The sequence below is a fragment of the Pagrus major genome, chromosome 1 (assembly GCF_040436345.1).
Source record: "Pagrus major chromosome 1, Pma_NU_1.0".
Classification (NCBI taxonomy): Eukaryota; Metazoa; Chordata; class Actinopteri; order Spariformes; family Sparidae; genus Pagrus; species Pagrus major.
The window spans coordinates 26,678,502-26,690,411 of NC_133215.1; the positions used below are offsets into that span (position 1 = coordinate 26,678,502).

Sequence of the window (11,910 nt, forward strand, 5' to 3'; positions counted from 1 at the left end):
TCATTAAGGATAAAATATTGTAAAGGTTTACATGTGTTTTGGCTGACATGTGATCTAAAAACTCTAGGAAAAATATTTAAGGCAACACTTGGGAGTAACACACTATTCAAGTATTTGCAGTAACACTAAGAGCTGGAGCTGGATATTAACATTTCTGTTCTAATACTAACAGAGCTCAATATGTGCTAATACACCTGGAGACGGTCTGTTTTTGGAGGCAATGAATTAGGCACATACATCTGAAGGAACTGAATAATTGAACATCGGAGCACCTTACAAAGCTGAGATTTAACATTGCACAGCTGGAAAAACACTGACAAATGAAAACAACTGAGATAATTACCTCGGTAGGAAGACAAATTTCACCATGCCATAGCAGCATAAGCACAGGTGCAATTAATAACGTTAATAATGGCTGCTTTCATGTACTGCTAGGAGTTTTAGTCAGCAGGTTCTGGTATTGTGCATGCTGACTATCAACTATATTTCAACTATATTTGCAACCCAAGCTGTAAACCTTTAGTAAAAGAATAATTTTGTTAATACAGTAATTCAGTAATTACTGTAAGAAAATGTGAAAACTATCATTTATTTTGCATTTTTTTACTGTATATATCTTTGCTGCTTTCCTGTGATAATCATCTTGCGGGATCAACCACATGACCCACAGGAACCACTGCTTACTGGAATTTCTAAATGGATTCAAGTCATAATTAGTATGATTCATCAAACCTGGGCCTTTCCTGCTATGACATGTCATAATGTCTGCTGTGAGTCTTACATTCAGCATTTTTCGGTTACAGTGCACAGAGCTTTAAAGGTTTAGCTAAAGGATGTCAGTGTTTTTTTTGCCAACTCAACATGTGTCCCACTAACATCTGCTACATTACTACACTGGAAATTGTGAAAACTACTGGAAGCTGAGCTGGTAAATAAATTCTGTTACTGACAGAGCAGCTGTAGAGATTTCTTATCCCCTGCCACTACTATTGTACAGTGTTAAAAAAAATGTACAGCACACCAGATGTGAAGTACAATGATGTATTCAGGCATCACTTTGTGTCAAATTTGGATTTGGAAACTCTCAAATGATTAGTTATACAATATTCATGTAATCGCTAGAGGCCTTATTAGGAGTCCTCACTGGGGCCAATTAGGAAAGTGTCATCGGGGTCTAGAGGAGTAACTGCTCTTGGGGACTCTCTGAGGATTTGCTCTGAACTGTCCTCGTTTGGTTTCCGGCGGCTGCTCGGCAGAGAATCGAGTGCTGTGTCCAGTCCTCGTCACAACTCCCCTGTGCCTTCCTGCTGCCTTTTTCTGGATCCTGGAGGGAAGAGAAGACATGTTTAAAGTCACTGACAAAGGTACTGCTTGTGAAAAAAAAGATATTCTTAGCTCGTGCTGCAAGATTTTCAATTCATCAATAAAAAAGCTGAAATGTGTTTTTTAAGCAGGCTGCAACACTAGAAGAACACCTGTGAGAAATGTGTGATCTAGAATGTATATTGTATGTAAAAGAATATATGAGAAAAACCCAACTCTTGTGTTTTCATAGGCTGGGTTCAAACCTTGTTGTGACTGTGGGGTCTGGAGCACATGGTTATAGCAGTGTTTCCCACACATAGACTTAACTTGGGAGGGCCACCAAGTGTATTTGTACCCATTTAAGCATTTAAAAAAAAAATCTGTGTGAGAGAACGACACCATCTGCGACTGATTAACTATTGGATAATCTACCCTTTCTCTACCCCTGCCACCTACTAACATTCACACATGCTCTGCAGAGAAACACAGATAGAGAGAGATATTCTCTGGTATTATGTCCCTCCTGTAAATGCAACCTGTCCTTAATTCAGGCACGCTTATGCTGCTGTTACGTGCAAGTTTGTTATCGCACCTGGTTGTCGCGATGTAATTCGGTACCAAGTTGGTTACGATTGTTTTGATAGGCTACATCATGAACGACAAGCTTCCTCCACATGTGGCTCACCTGCTTTTGTGAGACTTTATAAAACATACCACTGATGAAGAAAGTCAACAGAGCAGACCCATACAGGGAGAGAGAAACAGAAAGCCAAGGCAAGCCAGCGTGTGTGCATTAAGGTGGAAAAGTAAAGGAACCCTATGTAGGCAAACTTTTAAAGGGATTCTGAAATTGATAGTTGATTTTATAGTCTCATCCTCTGGTTGTCAGATACCGACGTCTGACGATAACTTTTGTGATAAAGCATTGTTAACAGATGTGAGGCACCCTTTTTAGCTTCCAGCTGATGCACAGTGACTCCTCCATCCTGTACTGTGACTGTATTGGTATTAACTGTGTCCAAATACACACACAACACTGAAACACTTAAAGAAAACAGAAAGCAGGAACAGTCCAAACTCACATCATTCCTCTCTTTCTCTCCAGTGATTTCTGTGTTGCAGCTGACAGAGAAGTCTTTCCTCTGGGATGGCCTGTCTGCCCACTCTGAACAAGCAAAAACACGTATGTACAGAGTAAACCAGTCTTCACACTACCCTCGTGTATCAATAGAAAGGAAGTATACATAGAAACAGCGTAGAATCTATATTTTAGTCCATTATGTCTACTTAATAATCAACAACATACTCTAAGTGCTGCACAGGAAAAATAACAAAACCATGTTATTATCCTCCAGACTAACCATGAAGCAGTGTTTAATGTCATTGCCCTGAAAGAATGGACCGTACTTAAAGCATAACAGTACTTTGAATTTGAATATTTGGAATTGGATCAGAACTGCTGTAATTAAATGCTAGCATTCCTGTGTAGTGTAACATGGCTGTGATGCAAGTGTTTTCTACAGTTAGAAATCAACACCTCTGATGTATGTGTTGTTTTCCAGCTCTTACAGAGCGTCTGCAAAGGTTACCTGTCGTCTGAGTTCTCTCTCCCGGACCAGCTCTCTGTCCCAGCTGATCAGCTGCATCCTTTCTCTGGCTGACAGGCTGAAGAATATGTCGTAGACCTCGTAATGTGCAGCGCGCAGCTGGAGAGGGGAACGATTACAGAGCAGACGATGGCTTGAACAATTGCGTGTAATCACAGTATCTGTTGTGGTAACTGCTAATGGAGGGAATAATTGCACAGTTGGCAGTATAGAAGAGGAGAGAGGTTAACAGATGTTTACGACATGTGTTGTCCTTAATACCTGCAGAGTGACTCTCTCCTGCAAGAAAAGGTCCTGTCTGCTACAAAACTCTCCTCTGCTTGGGCTCTGCTGCTGGAGGGCCTGCAGGAAGTGCTGTGTGTCCTACATGTCCAATCACACACACACACACAGCTGTAATATGTATATAAACAGCTTTTGAAATAAGAGCTGCTAGAGACAGACGTGACACTGCTGTTTTCACTCACCCTGATGGTGCGCACCAGCTGCGCCACTCTCTCTGTCTTCAGCAGCCTGCGAGTCAGAAAACCTTTGACGGCTGCTAACAGCAGGGGGCGGTAGCACTCTGACAGTGGGCTGGGGGGCTGAGTAAGAGGAGGAAGAAGGGAGTGATGAGAGGGGTGAATAATGAGGACCAGAGGGGAAGACAGAGGAGAATGCTAATTCCATCAATGACAACCAATTAATTTCCCGCGCAGATTCTCAAGGTCTTTTGGTTGGCATCTGTTTAGCGCATCAACGCAAGTGGACTCGCAGCTCATCATTATAATAGAGAATAATAAGCAGAATAATAAGCAGCTGATGTGCTGTCACTCACTTGTTGATTCTAAAGCTGTTGCACTAAAGGGACGTGTTTGTTGAACAACTACAGTCTATCTGAAGCTGAGCTGCTCTATTGGATGCATATTAGAGAGCAACAACAGATGATAGGGATATGGATTAAGACATCAGAGGGGAAGTGTCTGTTTCACCTGTGTGTGTCAGCTAACTGGTGATGCATAAAAATCTTGTGGCTACAAGGAGAAGCAGGACAAGTGTTCTCGCATCACTGACATTAGTGAACAAATGTGATGGTAATACCTGAGAGAGGGTAGAAAAGGTCATCGTGTCCCCAAGACGTGAGCCTGACATGGAGCAAGGGAAGGACACGCTTTGGAGGAGATGGTAACGCTCTGCCAACGCCTGTGAGACAGAGAGAGAGAGACACATAAGGATGGAGGGAAGGGATAAGAGAAGTGCATGTGTGTGTGTGCAGGCACACATGCATTTGGGAGCAGGCAAGGTTGGAAAATATTGAATTGGAAAGGACAGCAAATGAGGCAGGAGGAAGAAATTAATTGAGGGTAGAGAGGAAGAGACAGGAGGGGAGAGATGGGGCACAGAGGCAAGAAGGATGAGATGAAGAGAGGGAGCAGAGGAGGAGGAGGAGGAAGAAGGGATGACGGGGAAGATGAGACAGGCGAGACAGAGAAAATTAATACAGCCAGAGAGTAAAAACGACGTTGGAGGAGGTATGAGACAAAACAAAAAGAGGGATAGGAGGAGAGAGGGGGAAAAAAAGAGGAGAAGGAGAAGGGACCATTAGCGGTGGCACTCGGTGGGACGATCTGGCACTTAACCACAGACGCTCATGAATTAAACAAATTATCCTTTCCTTTTCTGTGTCAATTCCCTCGGTCCCCTCCTCCCTCAACCAGAGAGTCCAGCCAGCTCGCTCTCTCATCACATCGCAAATGATGGAAGGACAGAGGGGAGTCGAAGAGAAGTCCTTTTATTAAACAGCTTATGTTAATTATATTGTTGTTAAGGATACATAAATTAAACAGAGACTGTGATTAATAGGGGAAGGACACCGGCCAAGAACAAATACAGACACAAGCTGAAGAAACAAGAACTGGCTGCCAGAGAACAGCAGGCGTCCTTGAAGTCTTGCATGTGCGCTCGCACACACACACACACACACACACACACACACACACACACACACACACACACACACACACACACACACACACACAAAAATGGGCAACCATGCCAGCCTGCCTCTTAGGGATGTAATGAAACATTTATAGTAGAATCCCTGAGTGTGTTTTTTTTACTGGGGAGAATGTGAAGGTCTCATGTAATGAGCAGATGTCTGTAGTCTGTCTACGACCCAGGTCTCCTGAAGCACACTCTAACAGGTAAGGCGACAACATGTGTGCGTGTATGTGTGTGTGTCTGTGGAACAGAGCCAGAGCCTTTCAAAGGTCTGCTTCTAGTTTCAAAAGGACATCTAGGGTCAGCGTTATATCACAGCTTTGTGACACTTGAAGCCTCTTCTCATTTCAAAAAGATGGAAACATTAATAGTTCATTTCTCGCAGGTGACTTTGGGTGGAGTCAAAAACCTTGGTAGAGTGAATTACGGTTGCTGTACAGGAATTACGCAGTGCTAGATCTGCACAGCAATATGTGATGCAATTTAATGTAAGAAGCGGACCAATGGGAAGGAGGAGATATCAGTATGACTGTTTTTGAACCATATTTTGATATATATACTGTATAACATATATCTGATGGTGTTAGTGTTTTAGAAACATGTAATTTCAGGTTTTCTTTCTTTGCTTGTGGTTTCTTTATTGCTGATTGGACGCTCAGAGAAGGGGACACTTTAACATGAAAAGTCAAGAGAAACTGGGGGGGGGGGGGGGGGGGGGGGGGTGATATTATATTTTCTTACTTTCATTAAATCCCATGGGGCTTCCCTGTAGTTTAGGGAATAAGACTTTAAGACTTCAACTTTGACTGTGGACCATTGTTTTATCTGTCTCTCCCTCATTTCCAGTCAACTCTCTTGGCACAGCCTCAGCTACACAGCTGTGAACTTCTTTATTAACAAAGGCTTAATAACTTCCTACAACAGCTCCACAAAAAGTGTATTTGTTGGGACTATTTTCAGGGTTTCTGCTGTGTTGTTGTGCTCATCAAATTAACCAGTAGAGACAAGTTTGTGAAATAATCAACATCTATATCACATTTTTGGAAGGACTTCCAAGATATATTTAAACTGAATGGGACAATGGCGGAACAGGGTAAGCTACCAATTCCAGTGCTCCTGGTGACGTCGTGCAAGTGTGGTGACGTAGAGAGGAGGGAGGGGACTGCTAACTGTAAATTGGAAAGGAAGTTAGCTGAAACGACGACGACGCTTTGAGCAGCTTTAACAAAAATTCCTTGCAATTTTGTGCTGTTTGGCTGATAAAAACAATGAGTTTCATTTTGTTTTATTGCCCTTTTTATGGTGAACTACGCACAAATTTAAATGTAATATAAAACAGATACCGACTTTGTAAATATGAATGATGTACAAAGATTAAGTTGGCTATTTACATATGAAACATTTATACCAGTTAGACCTGGAGAAACAGGGGAGATGAGTACAATATAGCTCTTTATCAAGATAAATGGTTTATTTGTAAAAGTTCTTTTCACTGTAGTTGATTGGAAATGTGAGATTTCAAATGCGTTTTTGCTGCAAATATTAGGAAGATATAAGTTTTGTATTGTGATAATGTCTTGTAATCCCATATGGGATAGGCCAGATATTGAAATGACACAGATTTAAAAATAAACTAACTATAACTCATGTTACTGTCTACAGCAATCAAGAAAAACATTCAAGACCAGATGGAATTCAAGACCTTATACCCTCTAGGGCCATTCTTGAGGGAAAATTAATTCAATGCTTCATCAAGACCTGCAGATTCCCTGAGTGATTTTCAGCCAAAGATTTAGTTCACTTTTAAGCAATCTTGGCAAGAAGACAGTGTGTGTGGGATTGACTAGTTTTTGGACAAGAATGGAGGTCTATCACTCAGACCTATATCAGCTAAATTAGCTACACCAGGCTTTGGCCACACTGGCAATTCTTGTTAGGAGGCTCAGAGGATTTTGGTCTTGAGCGGTTCTAGAGTTAAAAAAAAATGTGATTAATAGAGTCTGTTTATTCTTGCTGCACGTTGGCCTTGTGACAAAAGAGAAAGGGGCGACATGTTTGATGTCAACCAGTTATGAGTCATATTCAAAATGTCCTTCTGCCAGTCTGCCTTGTAAGCTGCTACATGCTACAGTACAACATGTTCAACATACATTTGCACAGAGCCTAAAGACATTAACATAACACACATATTATAAGATAAAAAAGCAGACTTCTTTTGTTTAGTTTCAGATCTGTCATCTTAACAACATCTAATTATTCACCCAATTATACGATCAACTTATTCCCATTGCCTCACCTGTAGTAGTTCTTCCTGTTGTCTCCTGTGCTCCTCTTGCAGGGCTCTAACCTGAGCAGCGTGGGCCTGTTTCAGTTGTTCCTGCTTGTCTTTTTGAACGCAATGGCCTTCCTGCCATCGCGCTGCAGCTAAAGGCAGTAAATATGACAATGTGTGGTCACATAATGTATGAATACAGCTGCTGCAGACAAAATCTGGACCAATACAAAAACCCCTAACCCTGTCCCTGTGGTTGAGAGATGTATCTTTCTGGTCTTACCTCTAGGAGTGCTGGAGTTGGGTCTGACCACAAAGCATGCTCCTCTGCTGACATCTGCACTCTTTTCCTGCATCTCCTCCGTGACATGCATGAGCAGTCTCCTCCTGACCTTGGATTCCCCATCCTGGCCTTCACCCCCACTGTCTGGGGTCAGATGTTTCGAGCTCAAGTCGGACCCCGATCCTTCAAGAAACCACAGGCCTGATGGTGCGTCAACATCATACGATTGGTTGAGAGATGGCAGGTGGGTAGAGTCGGGACCTTCTACTGCCGTTTCATTCCTTCTTTCCAGTGGGAAGTTACTGGTGTCCGAGAGCACTGAGACGTTAGGTGGAGCTGTGGTTTCAGATGGATCATTTCTGAATACACTGGGAATTCGTAGCCGCTGTGCTACAGAGAGGATACACTTAGCTGGAGGCTGCTGCTTTCTACAGCCGCCATGCTGTCCGTAACTCTTCGTAAGTCCTTCATTATATGTCCCTTTTTCTTTTGCTCTCTCTGTTGCTAAGGATTTGACTAGCCTGAGCTCGCTTAAGTTAACTGCCTCAGTTCCTTTCAGGTGCACTATGTGAGGAACATCGTCCATGTCACTGATGCTTGGTTCAGGTCCTGTATCTTCATGCATGTTCTTGATATTGTCTAATGATTGTCTTCTTTCATTGCTATCATCATCACATTCACTCTGACGAATCTGCACATGTTCATTTTTAATCTGCTCGCAGTGATTGATGCCTTCAAAGCTGAACTCATTTTGCGTGTTACTCCCAGTTTGGCTTTGATTCCCTAATTTTTCTGTCAGCGTGGACTCCAGATCCGAGATCAACACTTTCAGACCAGACAGGTTGGACTCAAGCTGATCTATGTGCTGTGAACTCCTGGCTGGAACTCTTGTTACATCACCTTCAACCATGAGATTCACAGTGGAAAAGACTGTTGTGTGACCGTTTTGAATTTCCTGGTTAACCTGTTCATTCAAACTAGTATTGACTGAAACTTTCCGGTTTGAGGTCTCGGCCCCATCAGCAGCTTCTTCATCTTGGATACCGCCTTTGCTTTTGCAGCGAACAGGACTCCTACAGAAATTAGGGGCCGGAATAGTGTGAAATTTTCCTACTCCTCTATGAAAAGCTGTGGGATAAGTGGTCAAGTAAAAAGCTTCCTGAATATGAGAAGTTTCTGTCGGCATTGTGGGCTGTTGCTGTGGAAAGGCGCTGATTTGTTTAGGCTCTGTTATGACCTCTTGTGAATTGTTCAGCCTATTATTTTTGAAGGTTGTTTCCTCCTTAACATTAGCAATTGCCTTAGTATTGCCATCTCCTGTTAAATGTGTCCTTTCAGATTCAAAGTTCTCCTTTTTCCCAAAAAGCTCACTCTCATTGATCCTCTCACTCTCCCAGGATTTCTTTGGTGAGGTTTCCACTGATTGGATAAAAGTGCCTTTCCTCTCTGTAGTTTTCTTTCCCTCTGTAGTCACGGTGCCCTTGTAAGAGAACTCGTCATTCTCCTTATCAGAGAGGCTCCACTCCTCTGTCCTTGCTCTTGCCTGTTCTTGGGTCCTCTCTTGGATTTTAGTGTTTTTGGCTTGGTTCCTAAGCATCCGCTGGCGCCGCCGGTACTCCTGAGATTTCTTCAGCAGGGCCTGCAGACTCAGATGATAAGGCTCCTCAGATGGCTCTGCTTCATCTACATGGTTGTCTGCTGGTTCTGTTTCTGTGGGATCGTACTGAATATGCAGTTCTGCTGTTGGACAGTGATGAGTGCTCAATATGTGTGATAACTCTGGACTGTCTGAAAGGCCACTGTTTTCTGATGAAGAGACCGGGACCTCAATGTCCAAACTGTGATCTTTGTCAGTGTCAGGCACTGTAGTAACAGAAAGGTTATCGTCACCCACTGTGCTGTCCACATGACTGCTTTCAGATTTCTCTACTGGTGAATGGTCACATATAATTGAATCCTCCTGGAGTGAAGAACAAGAAATGTCTTCTACGACTATAACGTCAGTACAAAAGGATGATTCCAGTCCACTCCTCTCCAATTCCTCTCCATCTATGGGAGGATGGCTGATAATATCTGGCATCTTGGCGATTGTGTCTGACGTGTTGTGAAGGAAAAAGCAACCCGAATTATAAGCTCCCTCTGAGGGGCCAAAGCCACATCTCTCTCTCCCTGCATCGATCCCTCCAGAGACACTGGTGATGTTTTCAACATTCTCGTAGGTCACATAACCTGAGGATACTGACTGGTGGCTCGCACCATGAAGGAAACCTGGCTGTGACCCCTGTTGGCTGTATTGTCTGTCAATAAGGCTTCCTTCCTGAGGTGTTACATTAGAGGCAAAAAAGGCACTATATGTGGTTGATGTCAATGGAGGAAGAGAAACACCATCCTTTTCTTTCTTTTCAGGCGGTGGTGAGAGCAAAAGACTCTCTTTTGTTCCTATGAAATAACTGTTCTGCAACACTGATCCACCGCTGCTGTTCTGGGAATATGAATACTTTGTGTTGATATCTGACTCTTGAAGCAGCTCCTCCAGTGTTGGCGTCTTCCTTAGCTGCAAATCATAAGAGGAAACAGCAACAAAAATGAAGAGAGATCACAAAAAAGAGAGTTTACACATTTGATCAAAACCAAGTGGGGCATAAGAAAACATTATATAAAAGGAAATACTGTTTGACAATGACTTTTTTCATTCAAAAGAACTAGTGGAAGTTTGAATAGGACTAAGCAATCTATGCAGTAATGGAGAAATGCAAACACAGGAATATTATAATATATAACAATTCAGGACTTATATTACCTGCACACTTTGTAGGATAGTTTGCACGTATGCCATTCTTGCATCGTCCTTCAGCTTTCTGTGGACAGCAGCTTTCTGAGCTGCCTCTCTGTGTCGCTGCATCTCCTCTCTCTGCTCCCCTGAGAGCTGTTATCAACAGAAAACACACATGGCATGTCATGCATGTTTAACAACAGGGTTGGCACTCAATGATTAGTTCATCATTGATTATTATGTTTTTTGGTCAACTGACTCGTTTGGTCTATAAAATGTCCATCACATATTCTCAGAGCCCCAGGGGACTTCAAACTATATTTTTTTGTATAAAAAACAGTCAGAAACACAAATAACGTTATACTAAATTTACAGATACATAAACAGGGCAAAGCAGCAAACCAAACAACTGAGAAGCAGGAATAATCTGTGGCATTTTTGCAGTCGACTGATTTATGGATTCAGATCTAATCCACAAAAACTACTAGGTAGGCAACACCATGACACCATGGGACAGCTTTAAACAACAAAGTGGTACATTCTTCACTACTGTTGGCTTCGATTAAAAAAACAACTCATGTGACAGTTTTAAAGAAACATCATAAAACTGAGCTCATACCAGGGGAGGAAGAATGGGTTGGCCATAGAAGCGGATGAGAGAGGATGCAGGTGAAGGTTTGTTGTGCTCCTCCTCACTCTTCCTCAGATAGGAGAGACGATGCTGTACAAACTTGTCGTAGTCCTCCATCAAGTTGCATCGGGATACGGTAGGTAGTAACGTTTGCTAGTTTGAGGGCTGACTTACGTTAATATGTTGATGTTATCTTGTTGTTTTGCTAGCTGCTGGGCTGTGATCCTAGCTAACTAGCTAACGTTAGCTAGCTAAGGAGCACTTATTGGTATGCTTAGCTACCGGTAAAGTTAATAGCTATTATTGTGAGACGTAAGAGAAACAACAATAGAGCAGCCCTGCAGTGATACGTCGGATAAAACAGCGACACAGTTAAGTCTAGCGAGCAACCAAACAAAAACTCTCCATCAGGATGGATCAGTGTTTACATTTTTACCCGCCTCTCCTCCCGGAGAAACAAACGGTGACAGTTTGGAAACCGTCGAACCGCTCCGAACACCCGGAGTGGAGTCACAGCACGGACACGGACGAGCCGAAATAAACAACGAATATTTCACCAATTTAAATCACAAAACATGACTTGAATTCACAAATAATCACTTTACATTAACTAGATGAATTAAACCCCCTCCTCTTTGTCAGTGGTAACATAACCGCGACGCTTTTATCGATAACTATTACAAAAGGGTCCAGCTCCATGTTTTCACAGGATCCGGACCGGTTGGAGACGAAGGGAGCTGACGCTAACGTGGTACCGCCCCCTACAGGCCTGACTGGCTCAACAGAGAAACAAACAAATGTGTAGCCTGAAAATGACAAAGAGGATTAAAAAATGTAGTAGACGACAAATTGTGCAGTACATTTCTACCTCGAGTTTTTGCCCATTGACACCCCACACATTTAAAGCAAAAATAATGAATCATTTGTCATTTTAAATGTCTTTCCCTCAGAAATATTGCTTTGTATTGTTTTAAGGGATTTGGTTCAGTGTTACTACGTACTGCTATCAAAGACATATGATCAGCTTTCTTCTTTTTGAATATACATAAAACTACGGAA

General features: G+C 42.5%; 1 protein-coding gene across 1 annotated transcript; it reads right to left on the reverse strand.

The window, feature by feature from the left end:
* Nucleotides 1-1,027: 1,027 nt before the first annotated feature.
* Nucleotides 1,028-11,263, reverse strand: cp110 (centriolar coiled-coil protein 110). Its single transcript, XM_073472394.1, has 10 exons — nt 10,840-11,263; nt 10,248-10,373; nt 7,448-10,001; nt 7,189-7,316; nt 3,993-4,094; nt 3,380-3,496; nt 3,174-3,275; nt 2,895-3,011; nt 2,388-2,470; nt 1,028-1,324 (listed from the first exon to the last, which is right to left on the reverse strand). The coding sequence occupies exons 1-10, from the start codon at nt 10,966-10,968 to the stop codon at nt 1,165-1,167; spliced, it is 3,618 nt and encodes a 1,205-aa protein (XP_073328495.1). The 5' UTR covers nt 10,969-11,263; the 3' UTR covers nt 1,028-1,164.
* Nucleotides 11,264-11,910: the final 647 nt, after the last annotated feature.